This window comes from Ostrinia furnacalis, unplaced genomic scaffold (assembly GCF_004193835.3).
Source record: "Ostrinia furnacalis isolate ACB-3 unplaced genomic scaffold, ASM419383v2 OfSCF0322, whole genome shotgun sequence".
Taxonomy (NCBI): Eukaryota; Metazoa; Arthropoda; class Insecta; order Lepidoptera; family Crambidae; genus Ostrinia; species Ostrinia furnacalis.
The window spans coordinates 952,479-969,181 of NW_021130561.1; the positions used below are offsets into that span (position 1 = coordinate 952,479).

Sequence of the window (16,703 nt, forward strand, 5' to 3'; positions counted from 1 at the left end):
TTGTCCTTTTGGGTATTTAGTTCCTAATTATTTTTAACGTACCATTTCCAATTACTAAATTATATTTTTGATGAAATTGTTGGGATATATTTTTGGATTTTTTTGTGGTTATGGAGTATTTTGTCTACATACGCTGTCAGTAGCTTAAGTATCATTATTTTAACTTATTTAATCTCTATCAATCACAATTTAAGGCGATTTAAGGGTTCCGGGGAGGTTCTTCAACGTGTATGGTATCCGTTTAGAAATTGATCTCTCAATAAAAATAAATACAAGACTGAACCTGCCCGACATCCTTTTTGTTCTAGTGTTTTCTTCCTTTTGTAATTTATCTTTTAGTTAAAGCATTTGGGAGTTCTAACATGGGTTTTCGGAGACAAGTACCATTTTAAGACATTATATGATTCTCGTTTAGTTTATTAGGGCGACTAAATGACAATTCATATAAAGTATTAACTTAAATATTCCCTATTATTTTGTAAGCGCACGAATTGCGACTTATTTCGACATTTTCTTTGTCAGTAGGCGATTTTTCTTTTTTATTAGCATCTTCTACGTCTTTTTTGGGTAAAAGTAGTGTTAGAGGATCATCTTCTTCGCCTATTGCTTAAGGATTATTTGTAAAATCAAAAGTAGGATTTTGGGAATATGAGTCATATATTTTTTGCTTACTTTCATTAATTTTCTTCATTAGTATAGGTTTTCCCTTTTCCTAAAATCCTTCTTTTCCAGCTTAGACATGAAGTAAGTTGTAATTTGTGATATTTATATACGTAAGGTCATTTATGTATTCGCTTTCTAATTCTGTATGTTTTGTGCTGGATGAACTGTTTTACCTACGTAGGTAGAATGACCCCTATATTGTAAATATCTATTTTAAGTGGTTTATATAATGTATTTGCGACTGTTCACTAAATAAAAGAGGAAAGTTTATTACTTTTTTATTTCTTAATAACTTCAGCTCACGGCTTAAGAATTTTTCTTATATAAATTAATGTTTATATTTCAAAGGGTTTCAAAATAAAAAGACACATGTGATTCTTGGCATAGTTGTAATTTTAATTGATTTTAAGTAACAAAAAAAATGATTTCGTTTACTTCCATCTAATAATCTTAACCGAAAGGCTAGAAAAGCATAACTATCGTAAAACGTAATTACTTACAAAAATATGTATTTAATCATAATAAGTTTACACTTAACTAAAAAAAATCAAATTACAATATCACATTTCTACTTACAATAGAGAGATATTGGCTTATTTTTTTAAATCCGATGAATTTAAAAAACAATTTTGGGATATAACCGCTGTTATAATTCAAAACCTTTACATTACTCGCACCATTTCGTCTTTCTTTAACAACAATTCGGAAGAATTAAGTATTGCCGTAATTACCTTATTAACAAATAAACATTTGTACAAGAACTTAATTAGCGTTTGGGTTTGCGACACGATCCCTAAGGAACCCGATCGCAAAGAACCGCAACCTAACAATTTAAAATAAAATCGAAAAAGATTTGTAGCAAATCAATGCAGAAGAACAAAGTACGTTTCCTCCAAAAATATTATTCTCCTCATCCTTTCCTATCACATTTCGTTAAATTTTATCTACTACAGACACTTCCTAAACAAAATAATAACTTGTCGTATACTTCAAATTAGTCTAAAACAATCGTTGTAAATCAAATGAAAATGGGACATTAAGTACCTTTAGTTACAATCCAATCACTGTCAGCTACCTGGATAGTCTTACGGCTAGTGTAATTGAGCATAAGCATTATAGACTAAAAGTAAACAAAAAACGTCTCAATAATTTTAAGGTTCCTCAAAAAAGTATTCCTATTTACAAAATATTTACACAATGTGCACCTTTCGTCGTACCAAATGACAAAGACAAAGCGATTTGGCCACTTAATAATGTACAAATGGGAAATTAAATTAAAACATAGAAAATATGCTGAACCTTCAAAGATAAGAGTCAAATTTAACAGAAGGCAAACCACATTTTCTAGAAGAGACTTACTTTTTTAAGATAGATACGAAATAAAACTAAATAAATGAATCCATACGACCTAAGTAGGAACTGAGTGCAAATGTGATGATTCAAGAGATCGGTGTTTAGTAAAGGTATGTACTTATCAATAAAAATGCAACAGAATGAAACTTAGATCCAAGTGGTTTCAAGAATTCGTACTAGTAAATGTGATATTTCGACTATTACAAATATTTGTTTATCAGGAACTTTTAACATTAAAATTTCAACCGTATATCCTATATAACATTTGTTGGAAATAAATAACTGGATATTCTATAGATTTTAAAGCAGTCTCACGTAAAATCTGATGTGCATGTAAATCTAAGAGCTTTCTGACACCAGATGTATCAAGACCTCGAATCAATTCCTTGAAACAACTGGTTAAAATTATTAATTTTCGAGATCCATCCACCTTCCAGAGGTTAATAAAACGATTATGATAAAATGAATATAAGAAAATAATACTTTTAACGTCTCTTCGACCATAGCTGTTACTTCAATAGGCCATCAAGAAATTATTAAAATTTGTGCAATGGAACAAATGTGCATGATTCCAAGATTAGTTATCTAGAAAGCAGAAGTGACACTGGACGAGTCGTAACGAAGGACTGATCAACGAAACGAGTCATGAGGTAACAAAATTTTTGGCTTAAAAATTTCTTCTAAAATCAGTGATCAACCTCTCGTTACTACCAACGCATCTCAACAGAAGCCTGCTTTGACGAGAACTAATCTACAATCTGTAAAACGACCAATAAATTCAGAATAACCAGTATCATCTACTCACAAAATTCAGAGTATTCATACACGATTAAGTCTAAAAACATGAATTTGTTTCACTAACGATAAAACCAATTTCGTATTTCATACATTAATACCACTGTCTTCGAGAGCGAGATTCTAAATATTTTATAATATTTCGTTATTTATATACTAGTAATACCATCGTATTAAAGTAGGCGTATCTAGGTCGGCAAGGGTTTACTGTTTGTCTTTGTGGGATAGCGCGTGGGGGAGGATATGCTCGGCGGGCAGGAGGGCCGAGGGCTGGTGAGCGTAGTTCCTGATCTGGTGGAGGGAGATCAGCTGGTTGGGGAAGGAGTTGGGCTGCTGCTTGCCCTGCTGGAAGTGGAGGGGATCGTACAGGTAGGGCCGGGTCGGCAGCGCGCTGTGGTGCGACAGGCCGTTCAGGTGCGGGGCCATGGAGTTGATGGGGGTGAAGGCCGAGTTGGCGGCCGACGAGACCGGCGTGCTGTGGATGCGGTCGTCCTGGCTCTCGTGCTGCGAGAACAACGCTCGCTGCTGCTGCAGCTGCTGCTCGTGGTGGTCATCGCTTTCGCGCTGCTGGTGGTAGCCGCCGTCGTCAGACATGTGAGCTGCCGAATCCGGGCTCACTTTCGGCCAGTAAGGATGCTCAGCGAACGGCGCCGCTGTGGGCGCGGCAGCTGCTAACGAGCGGTTCAACCCGCTCAGTCCCAGCGCTGAAATCGGCGGCCGCTTGTCAGCCCTCTCCGCGTGCTTATTCATGTGCTTGCTCAGATACGTCTCCTGCGTGTAACTCTTGCCGCAGTACTGGCAGATGTGCGTCTTCAAATGCTTCGACTCCTTGTGTTTCGGGATGTGTTCCAGCAGATCCTTCTCGTGCGTGAAGCATTTGTAGCAAGAGTTGCACTTGAATGGCTTGTCAGTTTGGTGACAGCGGCTGTGGCTTTGGAGGTTGGAGAGTTGGGAGAAGGCCTTTGTGCATCCGATCTGAGTGCACCTGTACGGCTTGTCTCCGGTGTGGGTGCGGATATGCTGTTGGAGATGCGACAGTTGGGTGAACTTGCGCTGGCAGATCTCACAACGGTAGGGCTTGATGCCGAGGTGGATGCGGGAGTGCTGCGCCAGGTACGAGGAGTTGGCGAAGGCCTTCGGGCACTGGGTGCAGCGGTAGGGCTTCGCCTCCCGAAGGTGGATCTGTGTATGCAGCTGCAGATCCGCTTTTGAACCGAACACCTGGAATGAAAAGAAAAGATTATGTTAATATTAAACATTTTCTAAATAAAATTGATAAACATCTTTGATTTGGAATTTTGTTTATAGCGATGACACTTAAAAATCGCGACTGGGTGGTTATTAAATGTCAACTGGTGATAATAAATTTTATAAGATCAATTTCAACGAAACATGGCTTTTATGAATAAGCTATAGGTATGTTTATGTAAAAACCTTAAGTATAGCGTCAATAAAATAGCTTTTTGAATCTTGTGTCTTATAGAAGAACATTGCATTATTACAAATATCAACACATTTTCTCCAAAACACTTATCCATTTAAGTCTCTGAAGATCTAAAAGTACAAATAATTTGTTTTTTAATAGGTAGTTACAAAGTTGGATACTTGTGTATTCAAGACTCTCACTGGGGGATTTTATGCAGGGCCTACTGGCATTTAATGACGAAAATTATCTTCCTACCCTACAGGTAATACCTACAGTACTATCTACTGCCTCGAAGCCTACCTTAAAATTAAAGTAGCCTTATCCAATGACTACAATTATCCTAAATGGTCCCAATGGCCACCGAAAGTGAGCAGCAGCCTTGGACGACATCCGCAGCAGCCGGAACCAATTATCCGAGCAAAGCAGAGGTTTTTTATTTACTTAGAAGATGTGATAAAGGCAGGATGCTACCGTCACGGGGTTTTCACGCGATATGACTCCGCTTCCTAGTATAGACAGCACGTCAGAAGTAACATCTTTGTTGCAGAATCATCCTAATTACTAATGAATTAAGATGCCACAGAGTATAGCTTGAAGTGCAGTACCGTACAACTCATTTTCACTCTAAGCCTGCGCCTAGACCATCGATTTTTCATCGGCCGATAGTTTAGTCGGGCAGTTAATCAGTATGGGCATGTATGGAAGTGCGCACATTACACCGATTTGATTTGGCCGATTCTTCATACAATTTAATTATAAAATCGGGCACAACTATCGGCCAGCTAAAAATCGATGGTCTGCGCCTAGTCTAAGGTTTGTCTATATTTTTTTTAAGTTCATTCAGTTGTTCGTAATTCGATATTCAAATTCGATGTTGTTTTGTTTCGAATGTGAATTTGCTTTATTTTTTTTTATAAATGGTGCTGACAGATTACATTGTTAGATAGTTAATACGTTTTTGGTTATCTATAATCACAAGAGGAAAATATTTTATCTTGTAATCAACCAAGTTTGCAATCAATGTAGTCGGTATGAATGAAGAATTAACTATATTATTTAAAAGCTTCCAAACATAACTTTTAAAACAATAAATCTCTTCAATGAGTATTGCATCACTCAATATAAATTCCTACGAACAAGAAATAGCTAGCCATTAAAAATAGAATTTCTATCAAACCGATCTTAGTTTAAATGTATTCAAAAGTCATTCTAGCTTCAACCTATCTAATAAATCTACACGTGCCAACATAGTAGCTATTAAACAACGCCGACTCTTCGCACATTCAAAAGGTACTTTCCGAGCACCATTGATAGCTATTGTGATGTTTCAAATTAGTTTCCAAGCAAAACCGCGCGTCATCCCAACTACAGACTTTATTCACAACAATCGGCGTACGAAACACGTTCCTACGGGCACCGATGCTAGAACACGACTCAATTTCTGATCGACAAACGAAAATAATCAACCCGATTTCAATCTTGATGCATAAGCAAATAAAGCTGAGATTCCATCATTAGAGGCTGATGATGACGATCGGATACTGCTTGATGCTGTACAAAATCCGTATAACGATGTTGAAACTAACGAGGAATTTAAACCTAAAGATGATGGAGTTAAAGATGATAATGTAGATGGAGTGGCGGTTGAGTGTACAGATTCAATGCAGGACACGGTAGCACGTTGGATGACTTGTAAGAAACCGAGACACGAACGCAATTGGTCACAGACTGAAGATAATTAAAGTTTGGGCTCTGGTTAATGGTATGAGGTTGAAATTCGAGGTGGTGGCTGACTTTTAATAGGACCTCGTGAAGGATCGATTCGGCTAGGAATCTCTGTTAAATTGGAGCGTGGAGCGCCTTCCGCTTTAATAGAAATAACTAAGCGTGCTTCTTTTTGGTAAGTTAAAGACTGTCAGTACGGCAGCATTGTCCCTCGCATTTAGGAAGTACCAATCTTAGAAATTTGAAAATATTAGATATTAAATACTAACGCCCGTATTTAAAAACATTACTATGAGGTCTCACAGTGCGCGTGGACTCTCAGGGTGACACACGACGAACCAATCACAGAGCTCTATTCAACGCTGTGCGTTAGATTTCATGCTTTGAAGCATCGTTTGTGAATACGGGCGTAAAAGAGTAAGGCAACCAGATTGTGCCTACTTAGGTTCTAATTTATTATTTTGATAAAAAACTGAGTTTAAAATTTGTTTAATACCGATATAAATCTAATGCCAGCCACCGAAACAACTCGGCCGACTTAATTGTAACATTACTAACGATGTTAAAAAGACATCAAATAAATTAAAACGAGCAGTGATTAGCAACGAGAGATGGAGCAAAAAACGAATCCAGACATAACGTTATAAAAAACAGACAAAACAAATTAAACAATTTAATACAAAATGTTTAATGAAGATTTATTAATGTAAGTACGGTTAATTGTAAAAAAGGTACAAGTTTCAACCATGAATGACAAACTAATGTCTAAGGTTACCTTTTGTAAAATTGTTTACAGATTGTTGAATGTGGTAATACGTTTTTTAAGACATGAAACTTATGCAAATGATGGAAACCTCCACATTTTTAGTATTAACTTATGTAATTATTGTGAAGCTAAAGAATTTGGTTTCTCTAAAACTGTTTTGCATCTACTGCTATAATTATTCCTATGTTTTCAGAAGTCCCTAAATATTTCAAAAAAACGAAAAAATATTTTTTTTTCTTGACATAATCAAGAAAATAATAAGTACGAGTTGGGTTTTTTTTACTTGTTATCACGATTTCCTAAAAATTCCGAGTGCGTCATCTTAATCTGTCAATTTGACTTACCCTCGTGTAAACAAGGCCTCCGGCGTGGATGACGAGAGCCAATTTTGACAGGAGGCTGAAGGATTAGCGTCATTATGACGAACAAGGGTCATTCAGCTGACCCTTGCCCAAAAATACCTTGGGGTCATACGAGTGTTAGATTTCTTAGAGATTTAACGTTTTAAATTAAATAAACAGTTTATTTGTGACATGACAAGGATTTTAGAGAGAACAATTAAAAAGTTTCAAACTAATAGACAAGTTTTCAGACAGAGTTTTAAGTTACATTGACGTTAAAGTCTGTGAAAAATATTTTATGTACTGGACAATATTGATTGGATAGTTGACACTACCTTACTTTTTATAAATTTTCAAAACACTGTCTCTAAAATTTTTTTATAGAAATAAGACTCTATGACGTCTTTGGTACAACAACTTAATTATAATAGCATTTAGTTTAGTTACTAAAATATATCCAAATATTTAAAGAAACCTTGGCATTAATTGTAAATGGTGACAAAACGAAAAAAAATACTGACGTGTAAAGTTAAAAAGGTTAAAAAGTCACCATTCAAACACAATGGCATGCAATTTATCAAGTAAAACTAATTTTCATACGTTTACGGCAAAAACACGAAACGCCAAGGGGTCGGCTAATTTCCTTAAATGCATAACGTGAAAATTTGTGACGAGCAAAAAGGCGGGACGACAAAAACTGACCGTGGTTTTTGCCCTTAAATTATTATTAATAGGGGGCATACATTTCGCGTATTTATCTAAGGATATCAGGGTTTGTCCTGGGGCAGGATTTTCTCTAATAAGACATAGTTTTTGCGGCATGATTAATCAGGGTAAACAGGGGCTTGGCGCCATTTTAAAAATTCGTCGCTGTGTCGTGATTCATGGCGGTTGAGGTTTAGGGGGAGATTTTGTTTTGATGTTAAATTTTGAGACATTTTACACTTAGTTACGAGTACCTACTTGGTTTTGTGTGAAGTACTATTTTAGTATTAAATTACAATATAAAATTTAGTAAAAAAAATATGTAAGTAAGACTTTTTTATGTAGTTGTTTAACCTAAAAGTTGCTACCCTTAGTTGTCCCTTAGTACCTGCACTTAGTTATGGTTTAACTAATGAATTTACCTGGTTTTGTGTTGCATGGTTAAAATAAAAGAAAACATGGCTTATGTTAAAACATGCAAAACCTTCATATTATTTTGACACGTGAGTGACTGAAAAGGTTTTACGTCAGATTTTAAAGCTCCTAAATACTTTACTTACTTTTTAGTAAAACAAAACATTTTAAGATTTCAATACTATAAATTAACTTTAAACAATTTAATGTATACTTAACAATCAATGGATTTCAGATTATTGTTAGTTAACGATGGTACATTTTTCATGCTAGCAAATAATAAATAAATAAACATTCATGTATTTTTAATTTAATGAGTAAACGTACATTTTGTATCATTAATGAGTTATGGAATAACAAATGACGCACATTGTACTTGCTTTAACGTTTTAAATTAAAATGTATGACGGATTATTTCTCGTTCGATGATTTTAACGTTTAATTCTTTAAGATTATTACTGAGGTAGGCAATAAAAATGAATAAGTTTGGGTTGCACAATCTTACTTTAACTTTAGCAAACGTCAAACGTCTGTTAAACTCCATATAAAAAACACCGGTTATGATAGTTACGGTTAAAGTAAGGAGGTGCAACTCAGCCCAAAAGAACAACTCGTAAAGTTTTCTTTTTTTAAATCAAATATTTTACTCAACTTTTTTTTCAAGTGTCAAAAGGTGTAAAAATTGTTAAGAAATTGTTTTTTTTTAATCAAAAATTTTACTCCAGCGTTTCTCCACCTTTTCTTTTTTCAAGTGTATAAATAGCCGGGAACTATTTTTTTTATTATTTTTGTCATCTTTTTTTGGTTTTGTGGTTTTACCAAAAAGTTTGAATACCTCAAAATCGTGACATTAGCACAGATGATGGCGTGCGACAGATTTAGCGTCGCAAACGGATCGTTACGCTCAAATCCGTGCAGTTCAATGCCAATAATGTTTTTAGGCACGATTTCCAAGTTTTTCATTGCTTTGGGTGGCAAAAAGAAAAAAATAGGTACACCCTACTCCGTGGGGATAGAGTTGAATTTGCTTTGATTCTAAAAGATAAGTAGGTCTTGGACGATTCTTTAAAGTTAGGAAAAACTGTTAGTTCCGAAGAGGTCTGAGTCGCGCACGCTCTCCGCATGGGGGCGCTGGTTTTGAATATGTTTTTTTGCCTTTTTTGAATACGAATAAAGTTTAAAAATAAAATGAAACCTGCTAAATATAGCTTACATAAATTCCATTCTAAATAATTATTTTAGGTACTAACTATAAGTTAGTATGTCAAATGTCCATTTATTATTTCCGCATTTTGAGCTTAATTGATTTTATTGCACATATAAATACATAAAACTAAAATGGGAAAAAACTGGAATCAGAATCTATATTTGCATAAAACATGATATTTAGCATTATAATTTTTAAAGTATCGTGATTCAGAATTTGGTATATTTTTCATTTTTCTTTGGCTGGTAATGATACAATAACTCAATTTTAATGAAAAAGTAATTGCAAGAGTTTAATTTGAATACTGGCCCAACTCAATTTCGCCAATATTTCAGCGCACAAAAACCTTTAAAATCTGTCAAAAACTCATCAGCATGTCGCAAGCAATGTTTATCAAAATTACCAATGACTATACTGTGTAGTAACTTGCCGGTTGATTTCTCGCTATTTACCTAGATCGCTCTTTTTTCGACGCTTGCGTCAGATTGACACGCATCGCCGAGCTGACATTGGAGCCGATCGGTTTTTGTCAAAATCCAAGATGGAGGTCGCTTGGAAAATCTAGAACTCGATTTGACATAATAAGAAGGACTGACCAGCTGGCTGCGATTCATTTTTACACGAATACAGAATAAGCGAAATAAGTAATTTCTAACTAATTCCTGAAAAGTGTAGAATACATAATTTTAATATTTAAATAATATTAAAAGCAGATAAATATTCCTTATTTAAATAATTGTGTGCTCCTCATCCACATGTGTGAGGTCATTACCTCAGTACATAATCTGAATTCATGAATAATTTGTTGTATGAGTTAATAATTAATTAATACCTGTTTAGTTTGGAACAGTGTCATTTAGGAACAAAAGAGAGACACAGAGAGAGTAGATTATATTCTTCTCTACTAAAAAAATTGTTAAATGTCTAATCTTAGTGACTTAGTAGGTACTTTTGATAAACGTAAAGGTTAATCATCCCATGATGGTTTGCATCATTGAAAAAAATTACATAAAGCCCAAACTTATTAAATAACCACCATTCCAATTAAAAAAATCGATTATGAATTTTCATGTTTGATTAAAAAGACGAATCCCCCAATTAATTATAATAATTAAGACTGACAATTGATTAACACCGTCCATGCCTAAACGATGTTAACGAATCGATTCGGATGTTTTAAACACCTTCCTCAATTTAAATTGTTATTACTTCCTTGTTTATTTACTTGGATACAGCTCTTTTGATTGCATCGAGTAAACAGTCATAAAGTGTTAATAGTGGGTACATATTTGTTTAAAAATCATCGACGTCAAGTCAGTTAAAGGCAAATAAAGTATCAAAAGAGGACTGAAACTTTGGGTTTATTTCATAGACACCCAGTACAAATTGTAAGGACAAATATATGAAAAATAGTGGTTAAAAAGTTTTATCTTCACACTATAGAACATATTTTTAAGATTATATTTTTTTTGCCAAAAGTTAAAAATATAAGACACGATAATATATTTCACAAAAAGACACGTGTTTTCACAGAGTTTTTGTCTTCAAAAATGAGTGCACATAGAAAAAAATCGGATTGAATTTGCTCATAATAAAAAACCTGCTAGCCAAATTAGTCTAATATTAATTTTTTTCGTACGCAAATCGTGTTTATCGTAAAGTACGCTACATTGTGCCCGTGTGAAGTTTCGCCTGGTGCGGTGCGCGCTGCCTGAGCAAATATGCCGGAGTAATGACATGTAGACTGTCGCATCTAGTAGATAGCCTCTTTTAATTTGTACGTTTTTAATTCAATATTTTGAATAGTTTTTAATCATATTGCATGTTGTAGACGTAGCCAAATATAATATTATGTTTTTTAATATGTATTGAAATAAAAAAGAAAGACACGGGTTGCGACATTTATGAATGAGTTACATTATGTACTCATCTTAACGCGAAAGTTGAAAATCTCGTATTGAAATAGCTTTGAACACAAGCTATGAATATCTTATTTTCAATATTTGTGTATCTGATATTAAAGAAAAACAAAGGAAAATTTTACCATAAAAGAGTGAAAGCTTGGCATATTTGATACTTTTATTAAAGAAAAAAAAACACAAGATGATTAAAGTAAAATCTTTCAAAAATGTCTTCAATAATTAGATAGAATGGAATGCTAAAACTTTCACGGGAAAATGAAAAAATTGAGATCGTAAAATAATAGCGTAGGTGTAGGCTTTAATAGAGCGCAAAGACACAACTTTTTTTTGCAGTTATTAACAATCGTAATTGAAACAAAAAAGTCGTACTTGTGGGCTGCGAAATAAAAAAAACAATGAAAAAAATCTCGATAGAGTGAAAAAAGAAAAGAAAGGAAAAGTACTCTACTAATTGTGGATCAATCAATCAAGAATATGTCAAAATAATTATAACAATGCCTTTTGATGAAAGTATAATATTATCTGACGACTTAATACTCCGTTTTTATAAAAGTAGGTTTTATTAATAAAATCTTTCCTACGTACAAGATAATATAGAAATACAAATTGTATTTCTATATCTCGTACGTATTTTCGTACTTCAATCTAATTGTTATTTAAATAATGTATTATATTATTTTAATATATTTTGTGAAATCAACATTAACCTTTAACTATGGACGTCGGGTCTCAGAGGCCCACCCCCCTTTCCGATTTCTCAGTTTAAACACCTTCCCGCCACGTGCTGCTCTCGACCATCTCAGTAGCTTCAGTTTTAACTGTGTTTGGACCGATGAGGCATAAAATCGCGTCTTCCGGCACTTATTACGTGAGTAATAACCATCCAAAATTTTCTCCGGGCCTGGGAGACCCGATGACTATAATTTCCATACAAACATACTTGTATGGATGTGACTTGTCAACTATAATTTTTTTATATTATATTATTATAATCTTAAGTAAATTGCTCTAGTTTAAGAATACTTAATGGCAGAAAGTATCTGAGTACATCAGCTATATTATTAGCCCAACTATCTAAAGAACATTTTAGGAGTAAGGTATTACTTGTAGACGATTATTCTTTTGAGTTTAGATGTCTTAGAATTCACCATTGCTGCAGATTCCGATTCTGAATGGTGTACATTTTGTCTATCAAAGCTCTCAAAGAAAGATAAGACATGCCTGTAGAGATAATTTGTTTTTAGTGTTCTAGGCCACTGTGTATAATTTTAGTAACTTTAACCCTTGTCAAAATTTTTAATTTATGTCCTTCAGAAATTTTGTTCATGTTTTTATGTTACATGGTTATTAATTAGCAAGGAAAAAAATATTACTTTCATTTATTAATAATAGACTGTAATCAAGGAGCCTATATGTGATGGCAAGTCAATTAACACTGAAAAATGTCTAAGTTTTTTAAATTTGCAAAAAAATAATTAAATATGGTTAAAATTTGATTACATTTACCACTAAATCCTTTATTAATAGTTATTAGATATATATCAACTCTTAAATAAATTCAAATTAATTCAGATATGAAAATAAGAAGAATTTTAGATAGGGGTCTGTGAGACCCGACGTCCATGGGAGTGTGATTATTTTTTCACGTCCATAGTTAAAGGTTAATGGACATGCGTATTTATAAAGGAGTTTCAATTTCATAACTGTTGAAGGATTTAAATTGAATTTCACCTAATTATGTGGACCTATAATTATTGGCAAAATGACAGAACCGATGATTTATTGATAATTGACAAGTTTAATTAATTATAACAATATCGCAGTGAATTTTATTATTATTAATAAAAGTCATTAATATTTCATCGGCTTTTTAGAATATTTATTTATTCATTTATTTGGCAGAAACAAAAACTTAACTGTAATTTCAATTTTTATTTCCTTTATTCAGGAAACCGACATAATTCGAGATACGTCGTTTTTATTCAAATTTTATTTATTGCAATGGCATGTAGTGTATTTTATGAGGTCTACGCAATATTGGATCGATGGGTCCCATCGTTAGTTCGGGATCCAGGCCCCATTAAGATTTCCGCCCGCCACCGTAAGATGCGCGGGAGCATCTAAACTGGATTATTACAAAATGCCACATACGTCAATCTCAATTTCAACTCTATTGTCTGCGCAATAAAGTACATTATCGATTCACATTATAGAAGTGGAGATGACGCGATATTGGCGAAATGTAAAGTGTATTTTCAAGAAGTTATAGCTCATATTCCTTTGACGTATCTGTCATAAAAACCATGTCAGAGTAAACACAAGATGACTAAGCAATTTGAACTTTAATTTCAGACATATAGAGCACATAATAGTTTGTGATGAAAGATTAATATTTCTAAGAAAAGTGAGGTTGTTTGGTATTACTCCTTTTTATAGTGGTTTTAAGGTAATAGTATTGATTTACTACTATATAAGGTTATCTATAACATCCATTGTAATTCAGAAGCGAAGAGTCGAGCTTAATCAATTTTATTATGTTAAGTCTTATTCAAATATTGCAAGGTCCTTACTTGTTTGTACAGAAAGGGTTTCTTGATATTCATATGGTCCCATGAATTTAATCTTTTCTATCTATTTCTCAGTACTTTTTCTTGATTAGATACTGTTTTTATTCTTTACAGCGAAAGTAGTTTTTAAAACAGTTTAACCCCCAAATATTTTTTATTTAAATTTTTTGTTTATTTCAAGTTTGACTGGATTCAATTGAGTGGGAATGCTGCTGAATTTGAAAGAAAGAAAAATATTTATTCAGCATCTTTTCATTTATTAGCAGAGCAAATATTTATCTCTTCTTTATTTTTCCTTCCAACTTAATCTTCCCATTAATATTTTAAAATAAAATTTAAGCAATTAAGAGCCTGGTCTAGATTAATTAAAAAAGCAATTATACATTACACGCGAGATAATCCGGTGTAGTTTTAAAATAATTAGCAATAAGTGAGCTCTCAACGAAGCTTTTTTTTTTTTAGTTTTAACAACTTTTAGGTTTGCATTAGCAATTTTACGGATGACTGTACATGGTGTACAGACAGGGTAACTTAAAATTGTGGCAACTTATCTGTAGGTCTAGTGCTTACCTATGGAGTCAGTAGGACCACATGCTTCAGACGTAGAGGTCCCGGGTTCGATTCCCAGTGGGGGCAGATTTTTCTGTTCGGTTTGGTTGGTGGTAGGGCTTGTTCTAAGTCCGCCTGGCTAGCTACCACCATCTTACCTAAGTCTGGCGCCATAACAACAATGTTAACAGCATTATTGTGTTCCGGCAGTTAGAGGTAAGATAGCCAGTTCCTCCGTGGTTGAGGATTCCGGGTGAAGCTCGCTTCCACCTTCGGCCTGATCGTCACTTACCATCAGGTGAGATACAGGCCAAGAGCTTCCTCGTTGTGGATAAAAAAAAGGCACTGACTCAGTTAAGCACCAGACATATAGCTATATAGGTTATTTTGCAACAAAAAAATGTATGTTCTTATGTGCTTGACTGTACGTAATTAGTAAGTGGTCGGACTACAATGGAACCACCTGTTCGGACTTGACATTTGGTGTGAGAGCTTTCCACTTGATATAGTATGGACAAATCGTCAGTTGCAGGTTCACTTGGGGTAACTGACAAAATACAGTTTTTCAGTAGAGCCGTTTAAAGTTTTTTTTCGTCTTAAATCGGACATAACTTTTTTCCTATTTAACCTTTTTTGGATCTGTTTTTACAGAAATGCTTAGAATTGTACGCGGTTTTAGATTAAATGAAAAGAATTATCTAATATGTCTTAGTTAAGGAAATAAATTGCAGTTACACCAATGTATTTTTGTACTTTTGACAGTTACACTAATTTTAGACCAAACTTTTGGAAAAAACATAGGTCAAATTGATGTAAGTACTGCCCAAAGTTAAAACAATTTGATGATTTTCTGGGATTTGGTTACTTAGTTGCTGTATAATTTATGTAAAAGTATTAAAAAATAAGAGAATTCATGAAAAAAATAACATTTTGTCGTTTCTTTATTTTTTTAAAAATTTTATTAGAAGTAACTTTTATTTTATTCATTAAAAAATGTTAAAAAAAGCCACGAAAATCAAGAAAATATGTTTGTTTAATTTTTTTAAGACAGAAATATTGAAATTACTAAAGTATTACTGTGAAACTAATTAATTTGAATATTTTTTTAAGCTTTGACTTACCAATACCGTATTTAGCTCTACGGGGCAACTTAAACTGAAAACAAAATGGATTTAATTTCCCACTTTATAGCAATGTTGAATTAAGGTCATAAGTACTACAACAGTAAAAGTAACAGAGTAACAACAGGTTAATGTTAGCAACGCGCAGTGACGCCTAGTTGGCTGGATAGTTTGCTCAATTTCAATATTTTTTTTTGTTGAGCTAACTTTAACTTCTTTAACTGATACTGCTGGTATAATAATAATGTAATATGTCTTAAAACTTTCTAAATTTCTATTTTATTTCATGTTATAAACCTTAGCAAATCAGTGTAATTGCAAAGTTTTCTAGCAAATTTTTTACGTTATTACAGACACACCAATTTAACCTGGTAAAATTATTACAATGTCAGTTACACCAAAATTGTGAAGGAAATCTGAAAAGTTCACACCTGAAAATGTCCGTGTAATTGTAATTTTTTTAAAGCTAGAATTTTTTTACGTATACCATTCGAAAGAGCAGAAAAAACTAAGAAAAACTGTATATTTAACTCAAAAACCGTATTTTGTCAGTTACCCCAAGTGAACCTGCAACTGACGATATATATTACTACAATACATAATTTATTTGACCTAACAACAAAGAAGCTTCTAAAAACAAGCACAAAAATGTTGATGGGAAATATTTGCATACTAAGGATGAGTTGCATCATCTTACTTTTACTTTGACAAACGTTAAAAATATGTCAAACTCCATACAGAAAGCTCCGGTTATTGTTAAAGTTACGGTTAAAGTATGTTGGTGCTATTCAGCCTATGTCTTTTGGGGTTCCGTAGTGTTGATTTTAAAAAACGGAAAACTAGATCACTCAAAATAATTTTTTTTCAAAAATAATTTGAAAAAATAGAATGAGCCTTTTTTCAATTTGTAAGACCAATCAAAGTTTTTTGTTAGTATGTTGGCACTTTTCAGGGCACCTATACAATATTAGCTTGCCCTACCATCACCTCGGGACAACATAAATTATTATGGGCTGGCGCTGAGAAGAAATGGCGGAAGAAGCTCATGCCCGGTTTCACCATCAATCCCTATTTTTTGTGACCCCTATGGTAACACATAACAGGCATTTTGTTTTCATATGGGTCACTTAAAAATTAGGGATTGATGGT

At 33.6% G+C, this 16,703-nt stretch overlaps 1 protein-coding gene across 3 annotated transcripts in view; it reads right to left on the reverse strand.

The window, feature by feature from the left end:
• Nucleotides 1-1,035: 1,035 nt before the first annotated feature.
• Nucleotides 1,036-16,703, reverse strand: part of LOC114360927 (zinc finger protein rotund) — a 90,616-nt gene continuing 74,948 nt past the window's right edge. For 2 of the 3 annotated variants that reach the window (XM_028315806.1, XM_028315814.1), the window contains exon 3: nucleotides 1,095-4,032. In XM_028315806.1, coding sequence (XP_028171607.1) covers nucleotides 3,016-4,032 — 1,017 coding nt within the window. In that variant the 3' untranslated portion in view covers nucleotides 1,095-3,015. Of the gene's footprint in view, nucleotides 4,033-16,703 lie in introns of all 3 variants that reach the window. The other variant, XM_028315822.1, reaches the window with a different exon arrangement.